The 12,213-nt window shown below is 35.9% G+C and overlaps 1 protein-coding gene across 2 annotated transcripts in view; it reads right to left on the reverse strand.

The window, feature by feature from the left end:
* The window catches only part of HDX (highly divergent homeobox), a 167,383-nt gene that overhangs the window by 101,969 nt on the left and 53,201 nt on the right, over positions 1-12,213 (reverse strand). For both annotated transcript variants that reach the window (XM_049644008.1, XM_049644009.1), the window contains exon 4: positions 6,440-6,493. In XM_049644008.1, the coding sequence (XP_049499965.1) occupies positions 6,440-6,493 (54 nt within the window). The remainder of the gene's footprint in view (positions 1-6,439; positions 6,494-12,213) is intronic.

Here is a 12,213-nt window from a genome sequence, read left to right on the forward strand (position 1 = left end):
GTTTGCACCCTGCAAATGCCCAACGTTGTGCTTCTGTGGATCCATCCCTCCCATGGGCCTGCCTCCCTCCCTGTGCTGCAGGGCTCCTCCCACAGGGGACCACCAACAGCAAAGCTAGCTAAGCCGGCCCCTCCCACACCAGTGCACCATGCGGATCCACCTCTCTAATATGCCCTTGGCCAGAGCACACCAAAGCAGCACTACAAGCCTGGCAGTATGCAAGCAGCCCAGACAAGGGCCACACCACTCCACAATGCGTCCTGCCCCTGGGAGAGGGGAAGATAAGGTACACACCAGTCTGACTGTGGCCCCAGCGGTGGGCTGGGCCAGACATCAGGTCAGACTGCGGCCCTGCCCACCAACACAAGTTTCCCCGTACAGCACAAAGGAAGTACCCTGCAGTTGGGAGCTACCACAAAGACTACCCAACATGACGAAATGGAAGAATTCTCCTCAAAAGAAACTCCAGGAAGTAGCAACAACTAACAAATTGATCAAAAACGATTTAAGAAATAAAACAGAACAAGAATTTAGAATAAGAGTCATAAAATTAATCGCTGGGCTTGAAAAAAGCATAGAAGACAGCAGAAAATCTATTGCTACAGAGATCAAGGGACTAATAGTCATGAGGAGCTAAAAAAAGCTCTATGAGGTGCAAAATAAAATGGAGGCAGCCATAGCATGGATTGAAGAGGTAGACAAGAGAATAGGTGAATTAGAAGATAAAATTATGGAAAAAGAGGAAGCTGAGAAAAAGAGAGATGAAAAAAATCCTGAAGTATGAGGGGAGATTTAGAGAACTAAGTGATGCAATCAAATGGAAGAATATCCGTATCAGGAATTCCAGAAGAGGAAGAAAGAGAGAAAGGGGCTGAAGGTGTACTTGAACAAATAATAGCTGAGAACGTCCCTGATCTGGGGAAGGAAACAGACATTGAAATCGAGGAGGCACAGAGAACTCCCTTCAGACATAACTTGAATCGATCTTCTGCTTGACATATCATAGTGGAATGGGAAAAATACAAAGATAAGGAGAAAGTTCTGAAAGCAGCTAGGGATAAACAGGCTCTAACTTCCAAAGGGAGATCCATGAGAGTAGTGGCAGACCTATCTACAGAAACTTGGCAGGCCAGAAAGGAATGGCAAGAAATCTTCAATGTGATGAACAGAAAAACCATGTGGCTGAGAATCCTCTATCCAGCAAGTCTGTCATTTGAATAGAAGGAAAGATAAAGGTTTTCCCAAACAAACAAAAACTGAAGGAATTCATCACCACTAAACCAGCAATACAAGACATCCTAAGGGGGACTTTGTGAGTGAAATGTTGCAAGGACCACAAAGTACCAGAGACATCACTACAAGTATGAAAACTACAGACATCACAATCACTCTAAACCCATATCTTTCTATAATACTGAATGTAAATGGACTAAATTCTCCAACCAAAAGACGTAGGGTATCAGAATAGATAAAGAAAAAAAAAAGAAAAAAAAACAAGACCCATCTATTTGCTGTCTAAAAGAGACTCACTTTAGTTCTGAGGACACCTTCAGGTTGAAGTGAGGGGATTGAGAACTATCTATCATGCTACTGGAAGTCAAAAGAAAGCTGGAGTAGCCATACTTATATCAGACAAACTAGACTTTAAAGTAAAGGCTGTAACAAGAGAAAAAGAAGGGCATTATATAATAATTGCAAGGTCTATCCATTAGGAAGAGCTAACAATTATAAATGTCTATACACCAAATATGGAAGCCTCCAAATATATAAAACAATTAATCACAAACATAAGCAACCTTATTGATAAGAATGTGGTCATTGCAGGGGACTTTAATACTCCACTTAGAACAATGGATAGATCATCTAGACACAGGGTCAAAAAGGAAACAAGGGTCCTGAATGATACATTGGATCAGATGGACTTGACAGATATATTTAGACCTCTGCATCCTAAAGCAACAGAATATACTTTCTTCTCGAGGTACACGGAACATTCTCCAAGATACATCACATACTGGGTCACAAAACAGCCCTTCATAAGTATAAAAGACCTGAGATCATACCATGCACATTTTCAGATAACAATGCTATGAAACTTGAAATCAACCACAGGAAGAAGTCTGGAAAACCTACAAAAGAAAGGAGATTAAAGAACACCCTACTAAAGAATTAATGGGTCAACCAGGCAATTAGAGAAGAAATTAAAAATTTATGGAAACAAATGAAAATGAAAAGACAATAATGCAAACACTTTGGGATGCAGTGAAGTCAGTCCTGAGTGGAAAATACATTGCAATCCAGGCCTATCTCAAGAAACAAGAAAAATTCCAAATACAAAATCTACCAGGACACCTAAAGGAAACAGAAGCAAAACAGCAGAGACAGCCTAAGCCCAGCAGAAGAAGAGAAACAATAACGTTCAGAGCAGAAATAAACAATATACAATCTAAAAAAAAAACTGTACAGCAGATCAATGAAACCAAGAGTTGATTTTTTGAAAAAATAAACAAAATTGATAAACCTCTAGCCAGGCTTCTCAATAAGAAAAAGGAGATGACCCAAATATATAAAATCACGAATGAAAATGGATTACACCCAAACCCTCAGAAATACAAGCAATTATCAGGGAATACTAGGAAAAATTATACACCAACAACTGGATGTCCTGGAAGAAATGGACAAATTCCTAAGCACCCAGACACTTCCTAAACTCAGAAAGAAATAGAAAACTTGAAGAGACCCATAACCAGTAAAGAAATTGAATCAGTTATCAAAAATCTCCCAACAAATAAGTGTCCGGGACCAGATGGCTTCCCTGGGGAATTCTACCAGACATTTAAGCAGAGATAATACCTATCCTTCTGAAGCTGTTCCAAAAAATAGAAAGGGAAGGAAAACTTCCAGACTCATTCTCTGAATCCAGCATTACTGTGATTCCCCAAGCAGACAGAGACCCAGCAAAAAAAGAGAATAGGCCAAGATCCCTGATGAATATGGATGCAAATATTCTCAACAAGATACCAGCAATTTGAATTCAACAACATATAAGAATTATTCACCATGATCAAGTGGGATTCATTCCTGGACTGCAGGGCTGGTTCAACATTCACAAATCAATGTGATACATCACATTAATAAAAGAAAAGAAAACAACCATATGATCCTGTCAATCGATGAAGAGAAAGCATTTGACAAAATTCAGCATCCTTTCTTAATAAAAACCCTCGAGAAAGTCGGGATAGAAGGAACATACTTAAACATCATAAAAGCCATTTACGAAAATCCCACAGCTAATATCATCCTCAATGGGGAAAAACCGAGAGCTTTCTCCCTGCGATCTGGAACACGACAGGGATATCCACTCTCACCACTGTTGTTCAACATAGTGGTAGAAGTTCTAGCATCAGCAATCAGACAACATAAGGAAATTAAAGGCACCAAAATTGGCAAAGATGAAGTCAAGCTTTCACTTTTTGCAGATGACATGATATTATACATGGAAAACCCGAGAGACTCCACCAAAAGTCTACTAGAACTGATACATGAATTCAGCAAAGTCACAGGATACAAAATTAATGTACAGAAATCAGTTGCATTCTTACACTAATAATGAATCAACAGAAAGACAAATAAAGAAACTGATCCCATTCACAATTGCACCAAGAAGCATAAAATACCTAAGAATATACCTAACCAAAGATGTAAAAGATTTGTATTCTGAAGACTATAAAAAGCTTATGAAGGAAATTGAAGAAGATACAAAGAAATAAGAAAACTTTCCATGCTCATGGATTGTAAGAATAAATATTGTTAAAATGTCAATATTACCCAAAGCCTTCTACACATTCAATACAGTTCCAATCAAAATTGCACCAGCATTCTTCTCGAAGCTAGAACAAGCAATCCTCAAATTTGTATGGAACGACAAAAGACCCCCAATAGCTGAAGTAATATTGAAGAAGACCAAAGCAGGAACTGTAATCATCAAGACAGCATGGTATTGGCACAAAACCAGACACATACCAATGCAATAGAACAGAGACTCCACAATTGGACCCACAAAAGTATGGCCAACTAATCTTTGACAAAGCAAGAATGAATATCCAAAGGAAAAAAGACAGTCTCTTTAACAAATGGTACTAGGAGAACTGGACATCAACATGCAGAAGAATGAAACTAGAGCACTTTCTTACACCATTCACAAAAATAAACTCAAAATGGATGAAGGACCTGAATGTGAGACAGGAAACCAGCAAAACTCTAGAGGAGAAAGCAGGAAAAAACCTCTGACCTCAGCCACAGCAATTTCTTACTTGACACATCTCCAAAGGCAAGGGAATTAAAAGCAAAAATGAACTATTAGGACCTCATGAAGATAAAACCTTCTGCACTGCAAAGGAAACAATCAACAAAACTAAAAGGCAATGGACGGAATGGGAAAAGATACTTGCAAATGACATATTGGGTAAAGAGTTAGTATCCAAAATCTGTAAAGAACTTACCAAACTCAACACCCGAAAAACAAATAATCCAGTGAAGAAATGGGCAGAAAACATGAATAGATACTTCTCTAAAGAAGACATCCAGATGGCCAACAGGCACATGAAAAGATGCTGAATGCCCCTCCTCATCAGGGAAATACAAATCAAAACCACACTGAGATATCACCTCATGCCAGAGTGGCTAAAATGAACAAATCGGGAGACTATAGATGCTGGCGAGGATGTGGAGAAACAGGAACTCTCTTGCACTCTTGGTGGGAATGCAAACTCTTGCAGCCACTCTGGAAAACAGTGCGGAGGTTCCTCAAAAAATTAAGGGTCCCCTATGACCCAGCAATAGCACTGCTAGGAATGTACGCAAGGAATATAGGAGTGCTGATGCATAGGGGCACTTGTTCTCCAATGTTTATAGCAGCACTTTCAACAATAGCCTAATTATGGAAAGAACCTAAATGCCCATCAACTGATGAATGTATAAAGAAGTTGTCGTTTATATATACAATGGAATACTACTTGGCAATGAGAACGAATGAAATATGGCCTTTTGTAGCAACGTGGATGGAACTGGAGACTGTTAAGCTGAGTGAAATAAGTCATACAGAGAAAGACAGATACCATATGTTTTCACTCTTAGGTGGATCCTGAGAAACTTACCAGAAGACCATGGGGGAGGGTAAGGGGGAAGTATAGTTACAGAGAGGGAAGGAGGCAAACCATGAGAGACTCTTAAAAACTGAAAATAAAGTGAGGGTTGATTTGGGGTGGGAAGGAGGGGAAAGTGGGTGATGGGCATTGAGGAGACCACCTTTTGGGATGAGCACTGGGTGTTGTATGGAAACCAATTTAACAGTAAATTTCATATTAAAAAAAAGTCACAACAGTTGTCACAGAAAGTCAGAAAAACAAAATAAGACTGTTAAAATACTACTTACTCATTACTTCAAATACTAAAATGCACCAATAACAAATAATAATATAAAATCCTTAATTTTGATTGAAATATTTATATCAATCAGGATTCAATTATATGATCAAGTTAACTGGGCTAATTATATGTAAAAACATATTTTATTGATTGTATTTTTGTTGACTTATAATTAATATAGTGTTATATTAGTTTCAGGTGTGCAATATAATGAAAAAAATTCTAGGGGCGCCTGGGTGGCTCAGTCGGTTAAGCGTCTGACTTCGGCTCAGGTTATGATCTCACGGTCCGTGAGTTCAAGCCCCGCGTCGGGCTCTCTGCTGACAGCTCAGAGCCTGGAGCCTGTTTCCGATTCTGTGTCTCCCTCTTTCTCTGACCCTCCCCCGTTCATGCTCTGTCTCTCTCTGTCTCAAAAATAAATAAACATTTAAAAAAATTCTATAATTACTCAGTGCTCATCATAACTGTACCTCTTAATCCACTTTATTTATTTCATCCATCCCATTAATTACCTTTGAGTGTTTTTTTTAATTTTAATGTATTTATTTGTATATTTTTTCATGTGTATTTTTGAGAGGGAGAGAGAGCGCAACTATGGGAGGGGCAGAAAAAGAAAGAGACATAGAATCTGAAACACGCTCCAGGCTCTGAGCTGTCAGCACAGAGCTCGATGCAGCACTCAAACCCACTAACCGAGAGATCATGGCTTGAGCCGAAGTTCGACACTTAACTGACCGAGCCACCCAGGTGCCCCGTTTGAATGTGTTTTTTTTTTTCAACTGAAAAAACCTGCTCAAAGTCTAAATGGTGTGTTGATTACTGCATTTTATTTAGGGTTACATTAGTAATATATATAAATATTATGATCTCAAAATATGTCATTTTAGATAATGCAGTCTTTTCGAGGTTCAATTTTGCCAACTTTACAAATATCATGACAATTTTCTCAATGGCATTCTTACTAACAACATAGAAGGGAAACAAACGTTGCTTTAAATAAAGGATTACTTACTGCTCTTTTTCTAGAACACCCTGTAATCCAAGGCACAGTAAGGTTTCCTGAAATCTGTGGAAACAATAAATGGAATTTCAGTAAGGTATGCATTGACACTACTTGGAATGCTGATCAACATCAATGAATTCACACAAGATGTCAACATAGGTCTGCATTCAGAGCATATCCCCCACATAGACTTTGCCATTTCCTTACTGAACACAACAGATTTAAAGGACTTTCATTTGTAAGAAAATTTTAGAAGCAGTGTAATTTCCCCTGGAAATTCAAGAAAATCCCTAGGCACTGTTGGGGCCTGGAAGTATGGTTTACAAATCTGTGAACAAGAAAATTATTGTAATAAAAATGCAGTACTCTGTGGAATATGTTATAATAATTAAATTATTAACTATAGTCATCATTCTATGTATTAGTTCTATAGACTTATCCTACATAACTACAAGCTCCTTTTTAAGCAGAGACTACTAAGATGAATAGGCAGCAACACCTATTACATCGACATTGGCATGCAAGGAGATAGGTAATACTCCAGTAGGATTCCAGGGACTGTTTACAGAGACCAAGGTGGACCTGTGGGCTATAGCACAGAGTAGCCTAGACGTAACCATACATTTTCCTGAAATACACAAGTTTTGGAGAATAACTCCAAATTCTCCACTTGCCTTCTCCTTCCCTCCCACATACCATCCTGAGACACTGACAAGTCAAATCAGACTTGCCAAATGGTGACGATGAGAATATGGTATTCAAACATTTATTGTTTTTGATAAATTACATTCAGTGATGACTTGTGAATTAGTATTATGCTTACTGATAAGGAGTGATAATCAAACAGTTAATGCAAATAGTAAAGTAATATCCTTAATTATTCAAAATTTAGGTAAATTATTACTGTCTCTGGCCACTAAACATGAAATTTTATTTTGAGTTCAAAATATACCACTATGCTAGGGATAGGCTAACAAAATTAATGTTATAAACTCCAAATAATACTTTTAAGAAAAAAATTAAAAATAATTTTATTTGAGTTAAAACCCCATTACAGTAATATGGCACTTAAATATAATGTTTGAGGATCATGAAGTTTCAAATAATTGATTTTTAAAAGTAAACTGAGTGATAATGAAAATTTTGATGGAAAAAATTCTTCAAAACTTACACTTTCCTGTCCTCCCATTAATACTTGGAATATAATATAATGTTTACAAAGTAATTTGGCTGCTAGCCTCAAAGAAAGAGGTAAGTCTACCAAAATAACCACATAATATACTCTTGAAAAAATAGAGATATCAAAACATTTTGGATTCTCTTTTTACATACTCCCACCTATTAGTGAGGATAATTTCAAACTGTCTATATAAATTTGCTATAGAAAACATTTTAAACCAAATGAACTAGAAAAAACAAACAAACAAACAAACCCAGGGGCGCCTGGGTGGCTCAGTTGGTTAAGCATCCGATTTGTGATTTTGTCTCAGGTCATGATCTCATGGTCTTGAGATTGAGCCCCACATTGGGTGTGTGCTGGGTGTGCTACTTGCTTAAAATTCTCTCTCTCCCTCTGCTCCTCTCCCCCACTTGTGCTCTCTCTCCCAAAATAAATTAAAAAAAAAAATAAACCAGTAAGTATTAAAAAGTTACATATGAAATAAAAAAATTATGCATATAATATACATGATAAATGAATGGGAATTATACATTTTAAGAATACAAAATGTTGTTTTCTGCTTAGGTCAAGTGTATGTAGCCAAGAAAATAGAAAACTACTATAAGCACATTAACATACAAATATCAATTCCATGTGAGTTGGGAAGAGATGAAGTTTCACTTTTTTGCTTTATAATTCTGGGGCACCAGTTACATAATATTCAAATGCTATATTAACTACCTTCTTTTGTTTATTTCAATTTTTTTTCCAGTTCTTTATGTTTCTGGTAAAACTCAGGAACAGCTAAGTATAGCAACTGAATTTGTATGTTTTTTTGAAGAATAATACGGTATAAACATATTTCTCTCAAAGTTGGGAAGTTTTGTTTGGTCAGTAGTGATGACAAGGTTTTTCCCTCACCAGAAGCTACAAAAATAGTATTTCAAATGAGCAGGGTAATATAGTAATCATTTAAATGATATTTAAATTCCAAACACATTTTTCAGTACCCTGGTTTGGAAAAATATAAAAGTAATTGACAAGGAGACAAGACCAACTTAACAAATATATTTGAACTTACACATACAAATGAGTACTATATGTTTCAAAGTAGAAAACAGGAAGTTATACAGTCATTACAATGATGTTGCCATTGTTGAAAACATTTTGGGAACTTTTCTTGGCAGTTCATGACACCCAGAGACTCTGTGTCATTATTTCATATTCTGTTTGTCTTAACTGAAAATATAATAACCCAAATTGAACATCAATATTATTCACTAAATGTGGCTCAGAATAAATTCTAACTATTTTCCAAAGTCAAATTTTACCTCAAATAATGGAGATTTGTCACCAATGAAAGTGTTTTTAAAAATCTCACAGGGGGCACCTAGGTGGCTCAGTCAGTTAAGTGTGGACTTTGGCTCAGGGCATGATCTCAGCGTTAGTGGGTTCGAGTGCCGCATCTGGCTCTGTGCTGACAGTTCAGAGCCTGGAGCCTGCATGGGATTCTGTGTCTCCCTCTCTCTGCCCCTCCCCCACTCATGCTCTTTCTCTCTCTCTCTCTCAAAAATAAATAAACATTAATTTTTTTTCCAAAAAAAAATTCTCACAGGCCCTTAAAGCAATTGTAAAAGAATTTCAAAACTTTTTTGACAAATTAAACATGATTGAAATAAGTATAGGTAACTTTCCAAAGTCATGAATTTGAACTTAATTTCTATACTACGTTGCTGTTTTAGGTACTTAGGAAATAAAAAAGATGGGTAAAACATAATTTCCTAGAGGGCAAGAATGTGAGAGGGAAGATGAGAAAGATACATGAATGACTTTAATATAAAGAATACTATGATAAGTGTCATGAGAAGTATAATAAATGAAATGCAATAGAAGTTCAAGGTATGGTGAAATTACATCAAATTTGAGGACTTATATCTCAGCTGAACCTTAAAAAATGAATAGAATTTTTATAGAAATAAAAAAGAGCATTCCAGAGAAAAAGAATGGCATGAGCACAGTGGAATAAAAGGATAGGATGTGTTGGGGCTCCTGGGGGGCTCAGTCGGTTGAGCGTCCGACTTTAGCACAGGTCATGATCCTGAGGTCTGTGAGTTTGAGCCCCGCATTGGGCTCTGTGATGTCAGCTCAGAGCCTGGCGCCTGCTTCGGATTCTGTGTCTCCCTCTGTCTCTGCCCCTCCCCCGCTCATGCTCTGTCTCTCTTCTGTCTCTGTCAAAAATAAATAAACATTAAAAAAATTTTAAAAAAAAGATAGGATGTGTTTGGGAATGGTCAATTCAATTAGAATTAAAAATGGAATTGGGGTTACTTTCTGCAAGCCATAAATACCAAAGTACATTTACATCTAATTTTATGGAAAAAGAGGAGCCATTCAAAGTTTTAAGCAAATGAGTTATATGGTCAGAATGCATTTTTATACATTACGATGATTAATTTGACTCAATGTGTTCAGTAAATTGAATCAGTATGGAAACTTATAATAGTTTAGGCAATCCAGACTTGGAACAAAGTTAGGGAATAGTAATTTAGAGAGAAATATAAAATACACTTGTAAATACAGGTCTTGTGCAGGAGATTAAAGAGGACTAGACAGTCTGGAAATTACTGGAATAGCTTTTTTTATGGCCATCATAAGACTGCCTCTCCAAATGGCTGGTCTGCTCAAACAAATAGAGAGTTGGAGAGTCACAATTTTGAATGTGAATGCAAGGAAGTACTAATATTGGAACTCTCACAGAAAAATGTGGACACACTAAGGGCGCCTGGGTGGCTCAGTCAGTTAAGCGTCCAACTCTTGATTTTGGCTCAGGTCATGATCTCACAGTTCATGAGATCAAGCCCTGCATTGGGTTCTATGCTGACAGCACAGAGCCTGCTTAGGATTCTCTCTCTCTTCCTCTCTCTTTGCCTCTCCCCATGCTGGCTCTCTCTCTCTCTCTCTCTTTCTCTCTCTCTCTCAAAAAATAAACACTAAAAAAATAATAAAATAAAATAAAATAAAATAAAATAAAATACACTAAAGGGAGTAATACAGTTATATGGATGTAAACTGTAGTCACATCATATGGATAGGTAAGGTTTGTGAATCCATCTATAAAACACTTACCTTTCTCATGGAAAGTTATATTTAAAATAAGTAATATATATCAGAATGTTAATTATACATTATACATAATTACTTTTATAGATGATTTAAAGGATTTTTAAAGGAACTTTTCTACATTTCATTTTCATGATTTAGATCTTACATATGACTCTGCTATATTTCTGCTAGACTATGAGATTCTTAAGGGCAAGGTTTGTATATAGTCACACAAAGAATATACACAAAAAAGCATTCATTCCGATTTCAAAAATATTTCTGTTAAAAGACAATTCTCAACATATGTGGGACATTCTACTTAATTCGATTAACTGAAACAACCAGACAATTACCATGTCTATCAGAAAAGTTTAGCAGCAACAGATTCATAATAAACTTATATTTTTGTTTTTCATCAGCTGTTTTGATATCAGTTGAACAATAAAAGATATCAATCCTTATGCTTTAATCAGCAGAGCTTCTTAGATCTTTTAAAGTTATAAGGTATAGAACATAGAAGACACTGCTGGGCATTTGGTAGGCAATCAATAAATATATGCTGATTGATTGGTTGATTGAATTAACGTGCACTTTATAACTAGCTTCACTTGCTGAACTTTAACAAAAGGCCAAGAGTGGAAATGTACAAGAGACCATTACATGGGGGTAGGCAGTTTGGAGGAGGGAATAACTAGCTTCTGGTAGAGAACAATGTGTTCTGGAGCAAAGAAGAAAAGATATATTGGCTTTTTAAATATATATATATATATATATATATATATATATATATATATAATTTCCCTTTCGTCTCTAGACCAAGTCTGGGAAAGCTTTGAGAAATAACAAAATAAGCTTTACAAATTGAAATTCAAATACTACAACATTTGGCAAAGCAACTAACATTTTTAAGCATATTAATTTTTCTTCTATTAAGTTATAAGAAATTCGTATTTAGAAAATCTTACTAGCCTGAAAAGTTCTTGCAGTCAAAAACCAAGATACTATTTGGGATTTTTCTTTTTTCTACATAATTTTAGAAGTTAAATTTCACAATGCACAAGATATTAAAATCAGGAAAACTCAAATTCCAAGATGTTTCAATAAAATTATAAAAAGTACTCAGACATAACATAACTAGCCTGATTTCACCATACTGATTCTAGGGATACTGATTGTGAAAAATAATGGAAGGATATCAGAAAAATAATATAAATTAATATGTGGAATGATTATCTTCTGAGCCAAAGCCCTGGGGAGTACAGAATTACAAATCTGTAAACCTCAAAATTATACTCTAACATATTTTAAAATATTATAATTTTACCCATATAAAAGGCAGATCTTTTATAAGTTATAAAAATAAAAATTCTTTGCTAAGCTTAGAAAATAAATTATCATGTGTTAGTTTTAAGTTATAAATATACAACTGAAATGAAATGTTTTCTTAAATGTATATTCAGAGATCAGTCCCTTAAATAATAGGAAAAGATTGATAGCTCTTATCAAGCTACAATCTTTTCAA

The sequence above is a fragment of the Panthera uncia genome, chromosome X (assembly GCF_023721935.1).
Source record: "Panthera uncia isolate 11264 chromosome X, Puncia_PCG_1.0, whole genome shotgun sequence".
Taxonomy (NCBI): Eukaryota; Metazoa; Chordata; class Mammalia; order Carnivora; family Felidae; genus Panthera; species Panthera uncia.